The sequence below is a fragment of the Vombatus ursinus genome, unplaced genomic scaffold, assembly GCF_900497805.2.
Source record: "Vombatus ursinus unplaced genomic scaffold, bare-nosed wombat genome assembly UNPS02014801.1, whole genome shotgun sequence".
In the NCBI taxonomy this organism is placed as follows: domain Eukaryota; kingdom Metazoa; phylum Chordata; class Mammalia; order Diprotodontia; family Vombatidae; genus Vombatus; species Vombatus ursinus.
In genome coordinates this window covers 8,866,250-8,880,550 of record NW_020954579.1, presented here as the reverse complement: position 1 = coordinate 8,880,550, position 14,301 = coordinate 8,866,250, and the positions used below count along the sequence as shown (strand labels likewise).

The 14,301-nt window shown below is 42.5% G+C and overlaps 1 protein-coding gene across 1 annotated transcript in view; it reads left to right on the top strand.

Moving 5' to 3' along the window:
• The window catches only part of WNT9B (Wnt family member 9B), a 44,022-nt gene extending 30,303 nt beyond the window's left edge, over window positions 1-13,719 (top strand). The window contains 3 exon segments of the mRNA XM_027872965.1: window positions 8,264-8,520; window positions 11,799-12,064; window positions 12,970-13,719. Of these exon segments, the coding sequence (XP_027728766.1) occupies window positions 8,264-8,520; window positions 11,799-12,064; window positions 12,970-13,443 (997 nt within the window). The 3' untranslated portion in view covers window positions 13,444-13,719.
• Window positions 13,720-14,301: the final 582 nt, after the last annotated feature.

Genomic DNA, 14,301 nt, shown 5'->3' with positions numbered 1-14,301 from the left:
CCAGGCACTGTGCCAAGCGCTTTACAAGTATTATCTCATTTGATCCTCACAACAACTCTTCATGGTAGGTACTATTATCCCCATTTTACAGATAAGGAAACTGAGGCAGATAGCAGTTAAGTGGCTTGCCCAAGGTCACACAGCTACTAAGTGTCTGAGGCTAGATTTGAACTCAGGTCTTCCTGATTTCAGGCCCAGTGCCAAATAACTACCTATAACACATGATCACTTCCACATCTCTGCCAAGAAGAATCAAGCATGTTTCATTGACAGTCCTCTGAAGTCCCACTAATTCACCAACAATTTTGATTAAGGAGCACATAAAAACACATATTAAGTGCATACTACATACTAAAATACTAGTTTGATTAGACATAAGAGAAATTCAGAATTTGGATAAGACACAAAGGATCTTTTTCTTCTTTTTAAATTATTTATTTTAACATTCTTTTTTTTAAAATAATTTTGAGTTCCAAACTCTCTCCCTTTCTCCTGTCCCTCCCCCCACACATTGTGAAGGCAAGAAATCTGATATCAATTATATATGTGAAATCATGCAAAACATATTTCCATGTTAACCATGTTGAAAAAAAACCAGCAAGAAAAATAAAGCAAGTGAAAAAATTATGATTCAATCTGCATTCATACTCCATCAGTTGTTTCTCTGGAGGTGGATAGCATTTTTTGGAAGTGTCTCAGACTTAGATCATTATATTGATCAGAATAGCTAAGTCATCTCCAACTGATCATTATACAGCATTGCTGTTACAGTGTACAATATTTTCTTGGTTCTGCTCACTTCACTTTGCGATAGTCCATACAAGTCTTTCCAGGTTTTTCTGAAGTCAGCCTGTTCATCATTTCTTATAGCACAATAGTATTCCATCACATTCATATACCACAACTTGTTCAGCCATTCCCTGCCTAGTTGATAGACACCCCCTCAATTTCCAAATCTTTGCCAACACAAAAAAAGAGTTGCTACAAATATTTTTGTATATACATATAGGTCCTTTTCCTTTTTCTTTGATCTTTTTGGGATACAGATGTGGTAGCAGTATTACTGGATTAAAGGGTATGTACAGTTTTATAGCCCTTTGGGCATAGTTTCAAATTGCTTTCTAGAATGGTTGGATCAGTTCACAACTCCACCAACAGTACTTTAGAGACACAAAAGTTGTTAAGCTAACCAGTGGTTGTGGAAGTGGAAGGTAATTCTTCAATCATACCATTCATCAAATGTACTTCTTTTCACAATTCTGGTGGTGGGTCTTAAGTCAGGACACCACCATTCACTGTTTTCTGTATTATAGCACTGTTTTCTTCTGAGTTTCCACACATGGCAGGAAGGGAAGGATTTTTTCCTTTTACAGAGACAAAGTTAGGTCCATAGAGAAAAGAAGACATATCAATAGCATATCTTCCCTTCTGGGTATGGTCTTCAGGGTAGGGAGAGCTTCACATGAACTCATGTCCCCTCACTGGATTGCCTCTTGAACTGTGCTCCTGGATTGCACAGCCTCATGGGCCCATCAGCCTCTCAATTCCTTGCCTCAGAACCATCTGAGTCATAGTCCAATGTGAGTAAGGGCCAGACACCCAGACTCTTAAAATGTAAGACACCTTAGAGGTCATCTAATCCTACCCCTACTTGACTTATAAATTGTCTCTACAAAGAGAGGGATTTAGCCCTACTCATCACACAGCCTATCCACAGCCAGGTTTTCCATGCTGGAAATTAATATCTTAGACAGTTCAGGTGAAGTGGGCACCAGTCAGTTGAGGTGAGCCATGGCTTCTCCTGGGCACCAGGGGAGGATCAAGCGAGGATCCTGAAACTGAAGGTTTACTGCCAGGTTTCAGGGAAGGGTTTTGGTTTGGACAGCAGTGGACTGGAAATTTCCCCATTGGCCCCCAGCTTAATTATTAGCTAGCTCCTTCCCTCCACTCAAGTTGGGATTGCCGCCCAGGGCCACGGCTGGCTGGGATGGAGTCTGATAGGATCTGTCCCTGCTTGGTGGTTTTAGATATTAGCTCCCCACTGAGTTGGCTGCACCTGGTGGATTCCATCCATGGGAGTTCTCTGAAGGTACCTGGGATGGGGGCAGACATGGTCTACACCTGCCTGTGGGTCTTTCTGTCTTCGGTCCAGCAGAGAAGGTGGTCATTCAACAAGTCAGCCTTAGTTGACAAAGGTCACGACCAGCCTGGAGCTTGATCATCCATTCCTTTGGATCTTTGCCACTGTGAAGAAAGTAGCTAAAGGTTATGGGGAGACACTCAGGGTGGCTGAAGAGTAAGACTGTTTCACTGCTTTCCAGAAACAGCTCAAGGAAGGAGAGAAGAGGAGAAGCTAGGTGACACAGTGGTTAGAGCATTGGCCCTGGAGTCAGGAAGACCTGCGTTCAAATCTGGTCTCAGACACTTGACACTTACTAGCTGTGTGACCTTGGGCAAGTTACTTAACCCCCTTGCCTACGAAAAAAAAAAAAAAAAGGAAGGAGAGAATATATCTTGGCTTTGGAGTTCCATGGGTCCTTAGTTTGAATGAGCTGTCTTCAGGAACAGACCTTGTTAATCTCATTTTTGTTAATTTTTTAAAATTCCTTTATTCAATAAACGCCTCTCCTGAGAATTCATTATATACACAAAGCACTGTGAAGTATGGGGCAGCTAGATGGCATAATGGATAGAGTTCTGGGCCTAGAGTCAAGAAGACTCCTCTTCCTGAGTTCAAATCTGGCCTCAGACATTTATAAACTGTGTGGCCCTGGGCAAGTCACTTCACTCTGTTTGCCTCAGTTTCCTCAACTGTAAAATGAGCTAGAGAAGGAAGGAATGGCAAACCACTCCAGCATCTTTGCCAAGGAAACCCCAAAATGTGGTCACAGAGAGTCAGACATGACTGAAATGACTCAATAACAACAGTAGACAGTAGTTGCTACTGGAGTTCAGAGAAGGGAAAAGTCCCTGTGGGGTCAACCAGGTTGCAAGTAACCAACAGGCCTCAAACTCAGCTGGTGAGGTAGGGGTGTCTATCCCATGCATGTGAAGATTCCCCCCGGTAGAATGGGTGGATGAGAACCATTTGTTCCAACGGTCGCGGAGATGGCTGAAGCAGGTGCTGTGGAGCACTCAGAACTTGGTCAGACATCAAAGATGCCAAGGTCAACCACTGCATCCTGGGCCATTGCCAGTTTTGATTTTTGTCTTGACAGTGGACTTCAATGACTCTGGAAGAGAAAGGGAGGCCTACAACTTTGTGCAACTCTGCCTCACTTAAATCTGCATCACAAGTCAAGACATCACCCCATGATGTCATTGGTCCTCTCTGAAACAAAGGATGGATAAAAAGGGCTTCTAAAATACTGATGTCAGCTGGGACTTGTAGATAGAATTGGAATCCACAGGGATCTCAAAGGGCAAGGGCAATGGGTTGGATCAAATGGAAATTAATTGAATAGGTTGGTTAATGGGATTTAGGTTGCATCTCTACTTGGTAGGTGTCCCAACATGACACGTAAGATTCCATGGCAGGGCAGCTAGGTGGCGCAGTGGATAGATCACCAGTCCTGGAGTCAGAAGGACCTGAGTTCAAATCCAGCCTCAGATATAACACTTACTAGCTGTATGACCCTGGGCAAATCACTTAACCCCATTGCCTAGCCAAAAAAAAAAAAAGATTCTATGGCAACAACAGCGCACACCTAGCTGGTGCCCTGTTTCCCGCAAACCTACAGAAGCAAGCTGTCGCTTTCTTAATCCATTAACCAACAAGAGAATAATCTTCCTCCCAGTGGGTGTTAGCCAAGTGGTTTGGTAGGGATTTCCAGGTGCTTTTGTGGCACCATTCACAAAGACAGTATTTCCATTACTCATTAGAGGGTACTCAGTCACAAACTTTTGGATTCCTCCTCCTCCTACCACCCTGAGCTCCCCTGAGTCATGGTGTGATGAGTGCTTTGGCCCATACTCAATATTAATATTAACATAATAATGATAATGGGATAACTAGGTGATACAGTGGATAGAGAGCTGGCTCTGGAGTCAGGAAGACTCAAATTCCTGAGTTAGAATCTGACCTCAGACACATACTAGCTCTGTGACCCTGGACAAGTCACTTAACCCTGTTTATCTAAGTTTCATCATCTGTAAAATGAACTGGAAATGGAAATGGCAAACCACTCCAATATCTTTGCTGAGAAAACCCCAAATGGGGTCACGAAGACTCTGATAGGACTGAAAAATGACTGAACAACAACAAATAATACCAAACATTTATATAGCACTTTAAGGTTTAGAAAGCACATTACATATGTTACATCACTTAATCTTCATAACAATCTTGTGAGGTAGATACTATTATTATATCTGTTTTACAGTTGAGGAAACTGAGGTAGACAGAAGGTAAGTAACTTGCCCAGGATCACACAACCAGCAGATGTCTGAGACAAGTCTTCCTGACTCCAAACCCAATACCCTATCTATTGCAGCACCTAGGAGTATGGAAAGAAAATGGGATATCGCTGTGAAATATCGAGAGGCAGCTAGATGGCACAGCAAGATCAGGCACTGGTTTTGGAGTCCTGATGTCCTAAGTTTGAATCCTGCTTCTAGCTCAGTTTCCTTCTCTGCAAAATAGAGATCATAATCACATCTACCTCACACAGTTGTTGTGAAGGTCAAATGAGATAGAATATGTTAGTAGCAGTTTGCAAACCTTAAAGTGGTCTATAAATGTTAGCTATTTTTAAAAATGATTGAAATCTCAACATGGCTTTAGCCAACAATATTTAATCTTGAGGAACTTCTTCTGAGCCCAAGGGACTGGAGTACTCATACTTCTCTGCTCTGGATTCGGACATGTCATTGGCCTAGATTCAGTTATGGAGTAGTCCTCCTATATTGAGAGGGCTTAGGGCCCTTGTTTTTACACTCTTCAGCTCATTTACATCTTCCCCCCAATTCTCCAGAAGCAATTTTAGGTTACACTTTATTTCTAGAGCCTCTAGAGGAGGGATAAGTAATAAAAGATACTCAGCATATAATATAAATTACATAGATTGTTTATTCCTACCACTCAAGAAATGCTAAATATAAAAAACACAAGCATGAGTGAACAGAATAGGATTCAGTAACAACTTATCAATACTGTTACAAGCACCGAGGCTAATACTCAAATCTCATCAGAATACAAAGTCATCTTCAGGACTGTTAATCTTTGTTGTGGTTTGTCCAAGCGGACCATGACATCAGGAAGATGATGCCATGACTTGCAAGTGAATTGGATTTAAGTGAGGGAGGCTGTGCAAAGTCACCAGCCTCACTTTCTCCTCTGGAGCCATCTGGGAACAATGGCCAGTTATCAGAACATTTACCATTTCACCTTGGAAAACACTCTTGGTAGCTATCTGGACCCCTGGACCTCTTAAATTGACAAGTCACCTCAAAACCTAGATACGTCCACCTGGTGAAATGTATTCAGTCAATTATTCAAGAAAGGAAACATAAAACACAAATGGCGGCCAGAAGCCCTGGCGCAAGCTTGCTTTGTTGAGTCTACGCTCCCCTTTGGGGAGCGAAATGAGTACTCCCTGTGTCACCACCTCTTTCACGGGAGTCTAGGGACAAAGCGTACTCCTTGCCACGTGGAAGGATCAAAGCCAAGAGACTGAGCCAAAAGTTGTGTCTTCCTTTGACTGATGGCAGCACCTGTCCCTCCTGAGGCTGTCATGGGACTTTGTTGTTGTTATTCAATTGTTCAGTTGTGTCCAACTCTATGTGACCCCACGGATATTGTCCATGGGGTTTTCTTGGCAAAAATACTAAAGTGGTTTACCATTTACTTCTCCAATGTGTCCCCATTTTACAGAGGAGGAACTGAAGCAAATAGAGGTTAAGTGACTTGCCCAGAGTAACATACCTAGTAAGTGTCAAAGGTTGGATTTTGAACTTAGATTTTCTAGACTCCAGATCCAGTGCTCTATCAACTGCACCCTCTAGCTTCCCCAAATGGGGCTACATCATGCTAAAATTCTTTCAGCTCCAGGCCACCACATAGCTGGACAGAGGCCCCACAGCGCCCACATGGTCATTGGAACCAGCAATGAAAATTCTAAGCATGCTCTAAGGGGGAAAGGGAGGAATTCCCTGGGAACACCTAACTCCCACCTCCCACCTTCTTGACTGGGTAATCTCTCTCTATCCACCAGTCTCATTTAAAAGACAAGTACCTTTTCAGAGGTCTCATGATTTTATTAAAACTCATTTAAGTTTTGCAAAGGGTTATATAGAATGGGAACTGGATATTCTAGAGCATCAGGCAATACAGGGCAAAACGCTTGCAAAAGCAAAAAGAGGAAGGGCCAAGCTGCATGCCTGCATGCCTCTCACCATATCTCCTGATCTCTCACGTGAACTCATGGCATTCAGGTAGTCTTGCTTTCAATATCCTGAGGACTTGGTTTCCCCTGTGACAGCCCTCAGGTTTCCTCCAGCTCCCACAGAGATGAATCATCTTGTAGAAGCTGCTACAAATAAAATGATAATAAAAATATTTTCACATTTCTCCAGGTGCATTAATCAGAGGGAGCCAGCTCAAATCCATTGAACTGATTGCTAAATTTTCAGTGTAGGCATTTATACCAAAAAGACTATAAATCAAGGCTTAATTTATTGTTTTATTCATTGTCTAGACTTTTAAAAGTGATAGAGATAATGTTAATTATGCAGATTAGCCTTAAAAGTGTACAAGTTAATTATTAAACATTTCCTAACACACCCTTTTCTTACAACAACTCTGTGAGGGAGATATCATAAAGATTATTTGTCCATATTTTACAAATGAGAAAATTGAGACCCAGGGAGGTCAATTCAGTTATTCATGTCAGAACTTATTGAGGGCCCACTGTGTGATCAGTACTGTACTAGGCATTATGGAGGAAAGGGAGAGGAAGCACATAAGAAGACAGATCCCAACATTCAAGGAGCCTAGCTGGGGAATACAAGCAATTATTAGACCATTAGAAGTCATATATCTAACCTTATCTCCAGCCTTCAAGAAACAGTCTCCTTTTCCCTTAAGCCTATCACACTCGTTCTTACCGTTCTCACTTATATTGTTTCTCCTGTTCTTACTCCACTTATATTGATACTCTGACATTCTGGAAAGGCTACTAGACTTAGTTTCAGTGGACTTGAATCACAGGTTGTCAGTTCTGAAAGGGCCTTTAGAGATAATCTGGAAAAGAAAACTGAAACCCAGAAAATGGAAGTGACTTGCTCAAAATCATATAGCTAATTAGGGGCAGAGCAAGGACCAGAACCTAGGTCAATGGATTCCCATTCCAGAGTTCTTTCTACTGTCTCTCCCAGTTTAATAACATCATGACTTTGGCCTAATCAAATCTGACCTCAGTGAGGAGACGCAGTTTGAGTTAGTGTTCTAGTTCTGTCTCTACAGCCAAGGTGTGTCCTTGCACAAATTATCTTCACTCCCTAAATCTCAGTCTTCTCATCTGTGCAATGGGAAGACACCCTGAGAGGGAAAGGATCAAGACGAACATGGTGGAAAAGGAACTTGACAAATAAATGTTCTACATTGAGAAAGGCATCAAGAGCCTGGGTTGCAAAGGACTAATACTTTCAGAAGTAACAGACCACTAGGTTTGAAGCTTATTCTTTGGGAAGTCCATTCCATCTCAGCCATGATAATATTTTAGGAGGCTGGACCTATGCTTTCATCAATATAAGGAACTCTTAGAGTGGAACATCCTCCAATGCATATTGGCAACTCATCTGTAACTTATTGTCTTAGAGGGTTGTCTCAGGCACAAAAGGTTAATGGTCATTAAGCTAGTGGGTGTCAAAAGAAGGAATTTGAGCCCAAGTCTTTATGACTCCAAGGCTAAATCTCTATCTACTACCCTCAATGCTGGTACTCTACATTTATATAATTCTTTAAATCTAAGTATTATTACACACACAAATACACACACACACACACACATACTTTTCAGAGAGCAGATGTATACCTTAGCAAGATTTAATGACTTACCCAAGTCTAAGCAGCTAAGAAGTGGCAATGCAGGGAATCGAACCTATGCTCCAAGGCTCTTTCCACAAGGCCACCACTGCCCAGTGTCCCCAGACTGGTGCCACTCCACTCATTCCCTTCTCCTCATCGGACTTAACCAAGCTTTTTTGTTTTTTTTACCACCCCCCCCCCCCCCCCCCCCCCCCCCCCCGCCCCGGCTCCCACTAGCCTGACAGGAAGAGAAGCTCTGACTCCTTTCCCAGGACTGGGCCCAGCCACGGCTCCCCTGCAGAGCAGAGCCCACCTGAAGCAGTGTGACCTGTTGAAGCTTTCCCGTAAGCAAAAGCAGTTATGTCGGCGGGAGCCAGGCCTAGCTGAGACCCTGTATGATGCTGTGCACCTGGGTGTCCTTGAGTGCCAGGCCCAGTTCCGCCACGAGCGCTGGAACTGTAGTCTGGAGGGGAGAACAGCGCTCCTGAAAAGAGGTAAATGCTTCCTTCAGCCAATCAACAAGAATTTTTTAAAGCACTTAGGTACAGTGTTAAGTGCTAAGAATCCAAACGAAGGTAAAAACATGGTCCCTGCCCTCAAGAAGGTCACATTCTAATGGAGGAAGGGCACGCAAATAACTGTGTAATACAACACGTATATTCATATATAACAACGTATTATATGATGCTTACAATGATTATATTATAATATACAATATTGCATGTTGTAATATAATAATTATTATATTATTGTAAGACTGCTTATCCTTGAACAAGTAATATACCCTTTCTGAGCTTCTGTTTCCTTCTCTGAAAAATAAGTATATTGGGGGGATAATAACATTTAGACTTAAAACATTATGTAATTATAATGTTACATATAATATTTCTATGTCATATTGCATACTTATTTGCAATCATATAAACATATATGTGTTATATATGTATTATATATACATGCACATGTGTGTGTACATATATATACATGCATGTGTGTATATGTATGTGTGACTTTGGACAAATCATTTCTCTTCTCTGAGCTTCAGTTTTCTCCTCTGTAACATTAAGGGATTGGACCAGATTATCTCTAAAGCTCTGATATCCTGTGATTTCAGTCAGTGAATCTCAGTCTAATAGTTTTTCTAGGATACCAGAGTATTAATTTAAATGGAGTAATAACACAAGTGGAATGATAAGAATGAGAATGATGGGCATAGGGGACAAAGGAAACTGTATATATGTGTATGTAAATATCTTTATATGGATGTATGTACATACGTACAATAGTATTCATGCATATATAAATATATGTATATAATACATATAATATGTATGTATATATATATATATACATATACACATTCATTCAATAAACATGTATTAGGTGCCTACTATGTGCCAGGCATTGTGCTAAGCAATGTACAAAAAGAGGCAAAAGATAATCCCTGCCCTCTAGGAGCTCACAGTTAATGGATGAGACAACACACAGATACAAATATATACAAAGAAAATTATATACAGGATAAATAGTAAATCATTTCAAAGGGAGAAATCACTAGAATTAAGAGGGGTTAGGGAAGGCTTCCTGTAGAAGGTAGAATATATACATATGTTTTTTAAATGGAAAGTAATCTCAGAGGGATCCCCTATTTCAATTCCCATTCTTTTTTTCCCAAATCTATTAATTATTTTTTAATTTTTTAAAATTCTGAATTTAAACACCAATAAAACAAGCATTTACATACATATAGCAGAATTCAAAAAGAGGATTGTGTAAGAAACCATGAATCTTCATCACTTACTTTTTTAAAAGTGCATAATAAAGTCCGTGTGTTAATTTCAAAACTGCCCTGTTAGTCTGTACTTCCTTCTGAATTCTCTTCTATTCCTCTCTGCATTTAAAAGAAAGTTTTCAATGGCCTTTTTTTTTTACATCACTATTGCTAACTCTTCACCCCAATTACAAACAAAGAAAAATACCAACCACTTGTGACAGATAAGTATAGTCAAGAAAAACAAATCCATTTAGTGGTCATTTCAAAAAATATGTTTCCTTCTGTACCTTAAATATCTTACCTCTCATATACAAGGTACTTGAGATACTTTACCTTTGCGGGTCCTCTGGAGACATGGTTGGTAATTGCTTTGATCATTCTTAAGTCTTTCAAAGGTATTTTTAATTATAGGGTTGTAGTCCTTGTATAAATTGTTTTCCTAATTCTGCTCATAAGACTCTGCATCAGTTTATGCTACCCAAGATTCTTTGAAATCATCTTTTTCATCATTTGTTACAACACAATAATACATTTAGATGCCAAAATGTGTCCAGCCGTTCCCCAGTTGATAGGTACCCATACTGGATTCCCATTTTTGACAGGGACTTCTTTTAAGATGGGTTGAACAAGAAGGCCAGTGAAGTTCTTTCAACTTTAATTTAAAATTAACAGTTATTACTTAAAATTTAATTATTGTTCAATTAAATTAAGCAACTTGATAATTAGCTGGACCTATTTATTAATAAATTAATTCAATTAAAATTTAGTTATTATTTAAAATTTTAAATTTGTTAAGTACCTATCATGTGCAGATCATACTTAAGTGCTGATACAAAGTATACTTTGTATACAAAGATACAAAGTATAATTATAAGGCAATTTTAAGACAGAAATACAAAGTATAATTATAAGGCAATCTCCCTTCCCTCCAAGAGCTTACAGTCTAGTAGGAGGATAAGACATAAACATAGGTAAAGCTCCATGCAGACAAGTTGTTTAAAATAAAAGTGGTATAAGAAGAAAGAGCTTTACCAATGCAGGAGGAATCAGGGAAGGCTTCCTGGAAGAGGTGGCAGGGGGGTGGACTGCCTCTCAACCTTCAAGCCTCGAGAATATCAGAGCCAGGGGCAGCTAGGTGGTGCAGTGGATAGAGCTCCAGCCCTGGATTCAGGAAGACCTAGTTCAAATCCAGCCTCAGACACATAACACTTACTAGCTGTGTGACCCTGGGCAAGTCACTTAGCCCCATTGCCTAACCAAAAAAAAAAAAAAAGAATATCAGAGCCAAAGTAGAAGACAGAGAGCTTTGGAAGGAACCTCCAATGGCAGATCTGGACCAGTAGTGACTCTACTTATGGCTGTTATTCCATCTTTCCCGGGTTTACATTCAAATACTTTCTCTTTGAACCCAAAACCCTGGAGAGATGGAATTTGCACATTCGGTCTATGTCATGTCTCAAGAGCAGAGGAGATGGGTGACAGGGAAGCATTTTCAGTGTTCTAGTTGGGGTCTCACATGCCCCAACTCTTGCTAACTTGCTGTTCTACCACGGACAAGCCCCTCCCACTCTGGGTCACTGTAAAATGAGACTGTCCCCCATGTCTGGGAAGCCTTTCCCAACCCCTCTTAATTCTAGTGCCTTCCCTCTGCTAATTATTTCCTATTTATCCTGTAGATAGCTTGTTCACACATTTTTTTTTTACTTGCTTCTCACCCACTAGATTAGGAGGTCTTTGAGGACAGGGACTGTATTTTGCCTCTTTTTGTATCCCGAGCACTTAGCACAAAGTCTGGCACATAAATATTTATTGATTGACCAGTTGTTTGGCTAGCTGTGCCAGATCTCTGCAATCTACCACTACTCTGATAGTCTATGATTATAACATTCTGCTGTCACTCAGGGCCCCAAGAGGGCCAAACAGTATTCACTGTTAGGACCTCAGCCTTTCCTCTTTCTCTCTCTTTGCTCCTGCCTCTTTCCTCCCTTTCTGGTGCAGGTTTCAAGGAGACGGCCTTCCTATATGCAGTATCCTCAGCGGCCCTCACCCATGCATTGGCCCGGGCCTGCAGTGCAGGCCGAATGGAACGCTGTACCTGTGATGACTCCCCGGACCTGGAGAACCGGCAGGCCTGGCAGTGGGGTGTGTGTGGGGACAACCTCAAATACAGCACCAAATTCCTCAGCAACTTCCTGGGGCCCAAGAAGGGAAGCAAGGACCTTCGCGCCCGGATGGATGCCCACAACACCAACATGGGTATCAAGGTGGGCATCCCCCCACAGGGCAGCCTCAGTCTCCCCTGAGCACAGAACCGAACAGCTGGGCATCAAGACCTATTGGCAGGACCCTCTTCCACCGAGCCTAACTTAGCCTAACAAGCATTCCTTAAGCACTTACTATACACGTGGCACTGCACTAGGCACTGGGGACAGAGAGACAATAGAGAAACAGTATGGTGCCATAGAAAAAGCCCTGGATTTGGAGGCAGAGAAGCTGGGTTCAAATCTCACCTCTGACCCTTAGTACCTGTATGACCTCAGGCAAGTCACTTAACTTTCCTGGTGTTTAAAATAAGGATGTTGAACTAGATGACTTTGGAGATTCCTTCTTGCTAAAGATCTATGACCCTGTGAACTGGGCTCAATATCCTAGTTCTGATACTTACTACCTCTGTAACCTTGAAAAGGTCATTTTGCCATTCTCAAGGGTCATCTGTTCAATGAGGAGACTATACCAGATGACCTCTACAATCCCTTCCAGCTCTAAATATGTAATTCTATGAATGAAAGAAGTTTCTGGCCTCAAGGAGCTTACATTCCCCTGAGGGATATGTTAACATATAAGGTAAGTTGAGGAAGGAGGCCACCACCAACAAAAGAGATCAGTAAAGGCTTCCTGGAGGAGGAGGTACCTGAGCTGAGCCTTGAAAGGAGTTTCTCCTTTCTCTTTTCCCTCTATCTTTCTTTCCTCCATTTTCTTCCCTAGTCTCTCTCATTGCTCAAGCTCTGGAGAATGGCAATATGATTTATTCAGAGAACGTTAGGGGGATATAGGAGGGTGCGTTAGGACAGAGGAGGAAGGTGAGGGAGGTTCCATCAGTGGGAGAGGTAACCCCCCCCAAGCCCTGGCCCAAGCTAACAGGGGCTCTTCTCTCTCCCTTCCCACCCAGGCTGTGAGGAATGGTCTGAAGACCACATGCAAATGTCATGGCGTCTCTGGCTCCTGTGCCGTGAGGACCTGCTGGAAGCAGCTCTCCCCCTTCCGGGAGACGGGCCAATTGCTAAAGCTACGTTATGACTCCGCCGTCAAGGTCTCCAGCACCACCAACGAAGCCTTGGGGCGCCTAGAGCTGTGGGCACCCCCGAGGTCCAGTCGCCCAGCCAAAGGCACGGCCCCTCGGCCCGGCGACCTGGTGTACATCGACGACTCGCCTAGCTTCTGCCGGCCCGGCAAGTACTCTCCAGGCACAGCAGGGCGGGCCTGCTCCCGGGAGGCCAGCTGCGACAGTCTGTGCTGCGGTCGGGGCTACAACACCCAGAGCCGGCTTGTGGCCTTCTCTTGCCACTGCCACGTGCAGTGGTGCTGCTATGTTGAATGCCAGCAGTGTGTACAGGAGGAGTTGGCCTACACATGTAAGCAGTAGGTCCGGGTTCCCCAGCCTGAGGATGCTGAGATGGACTAGAGACATTCCCGACCGGTTATACAGTCCTACTGGCCCAGCTTCCACTCTAACCACACTGACCACCCACAACCGCACTGTCAAGTGTGTGCACCTGGATGTATGCTTGCCCACTCCCTACACCTTCCTTCCTCTTTCTACCTTGGCTGCAACCATTAATTCCTCCATAATCTCCATGCTCAAAACTTGTTGAGGAGGAATGACGACACATGGGACCTCAAGGTCTACCGTGTGTCAGTGTCCGTGATGCGCCAAAGTATCCCATTTCATTAGTTGGGAGATAGTATAATGAAATGAGGTTGGAAAGACTAGAGAGAAGGGGAAAAAATAAGGAGGATAAGGGTGGCAAGGGGAAAGGGGAGGACGCTTTTCCCTCTTCATGTCTAGAATGAGTTAGAGTTGGAGCTTGAGTAGTCAGGAGAACCCCCAGAGGGCTGAACTGAGAGAATTGGGTAGAAGACACAGAGAGGGAGATTTTAGCCGTATTAGATGCAAGATGCAAAGAGGACACTGAATATCTTAGTGGACTGCAAATACTGGAAGTCAATGGAAGTTGACATTATGCCAAGGGAGGTTTCAGTTACAGATACCTGAGTTCTGGGCTCTTTCTAAAAAAAAAGTCCACCCACATCAGGAAAAAAATTCCTGATCCACAAGTGGCTTCCTTGGAAGGTGAGCACCCTGTCAGTACAAGGTAAATGACCACTTGCCAGTGATATTGTAGAAAATGTTCCTGTTCAGAACTAGATGACCCCTAAAGTTCAGTCTAGTTATGAGAAAATGTCATACTGGGATACAATTCTATACTGAGGAAGGAAAGGA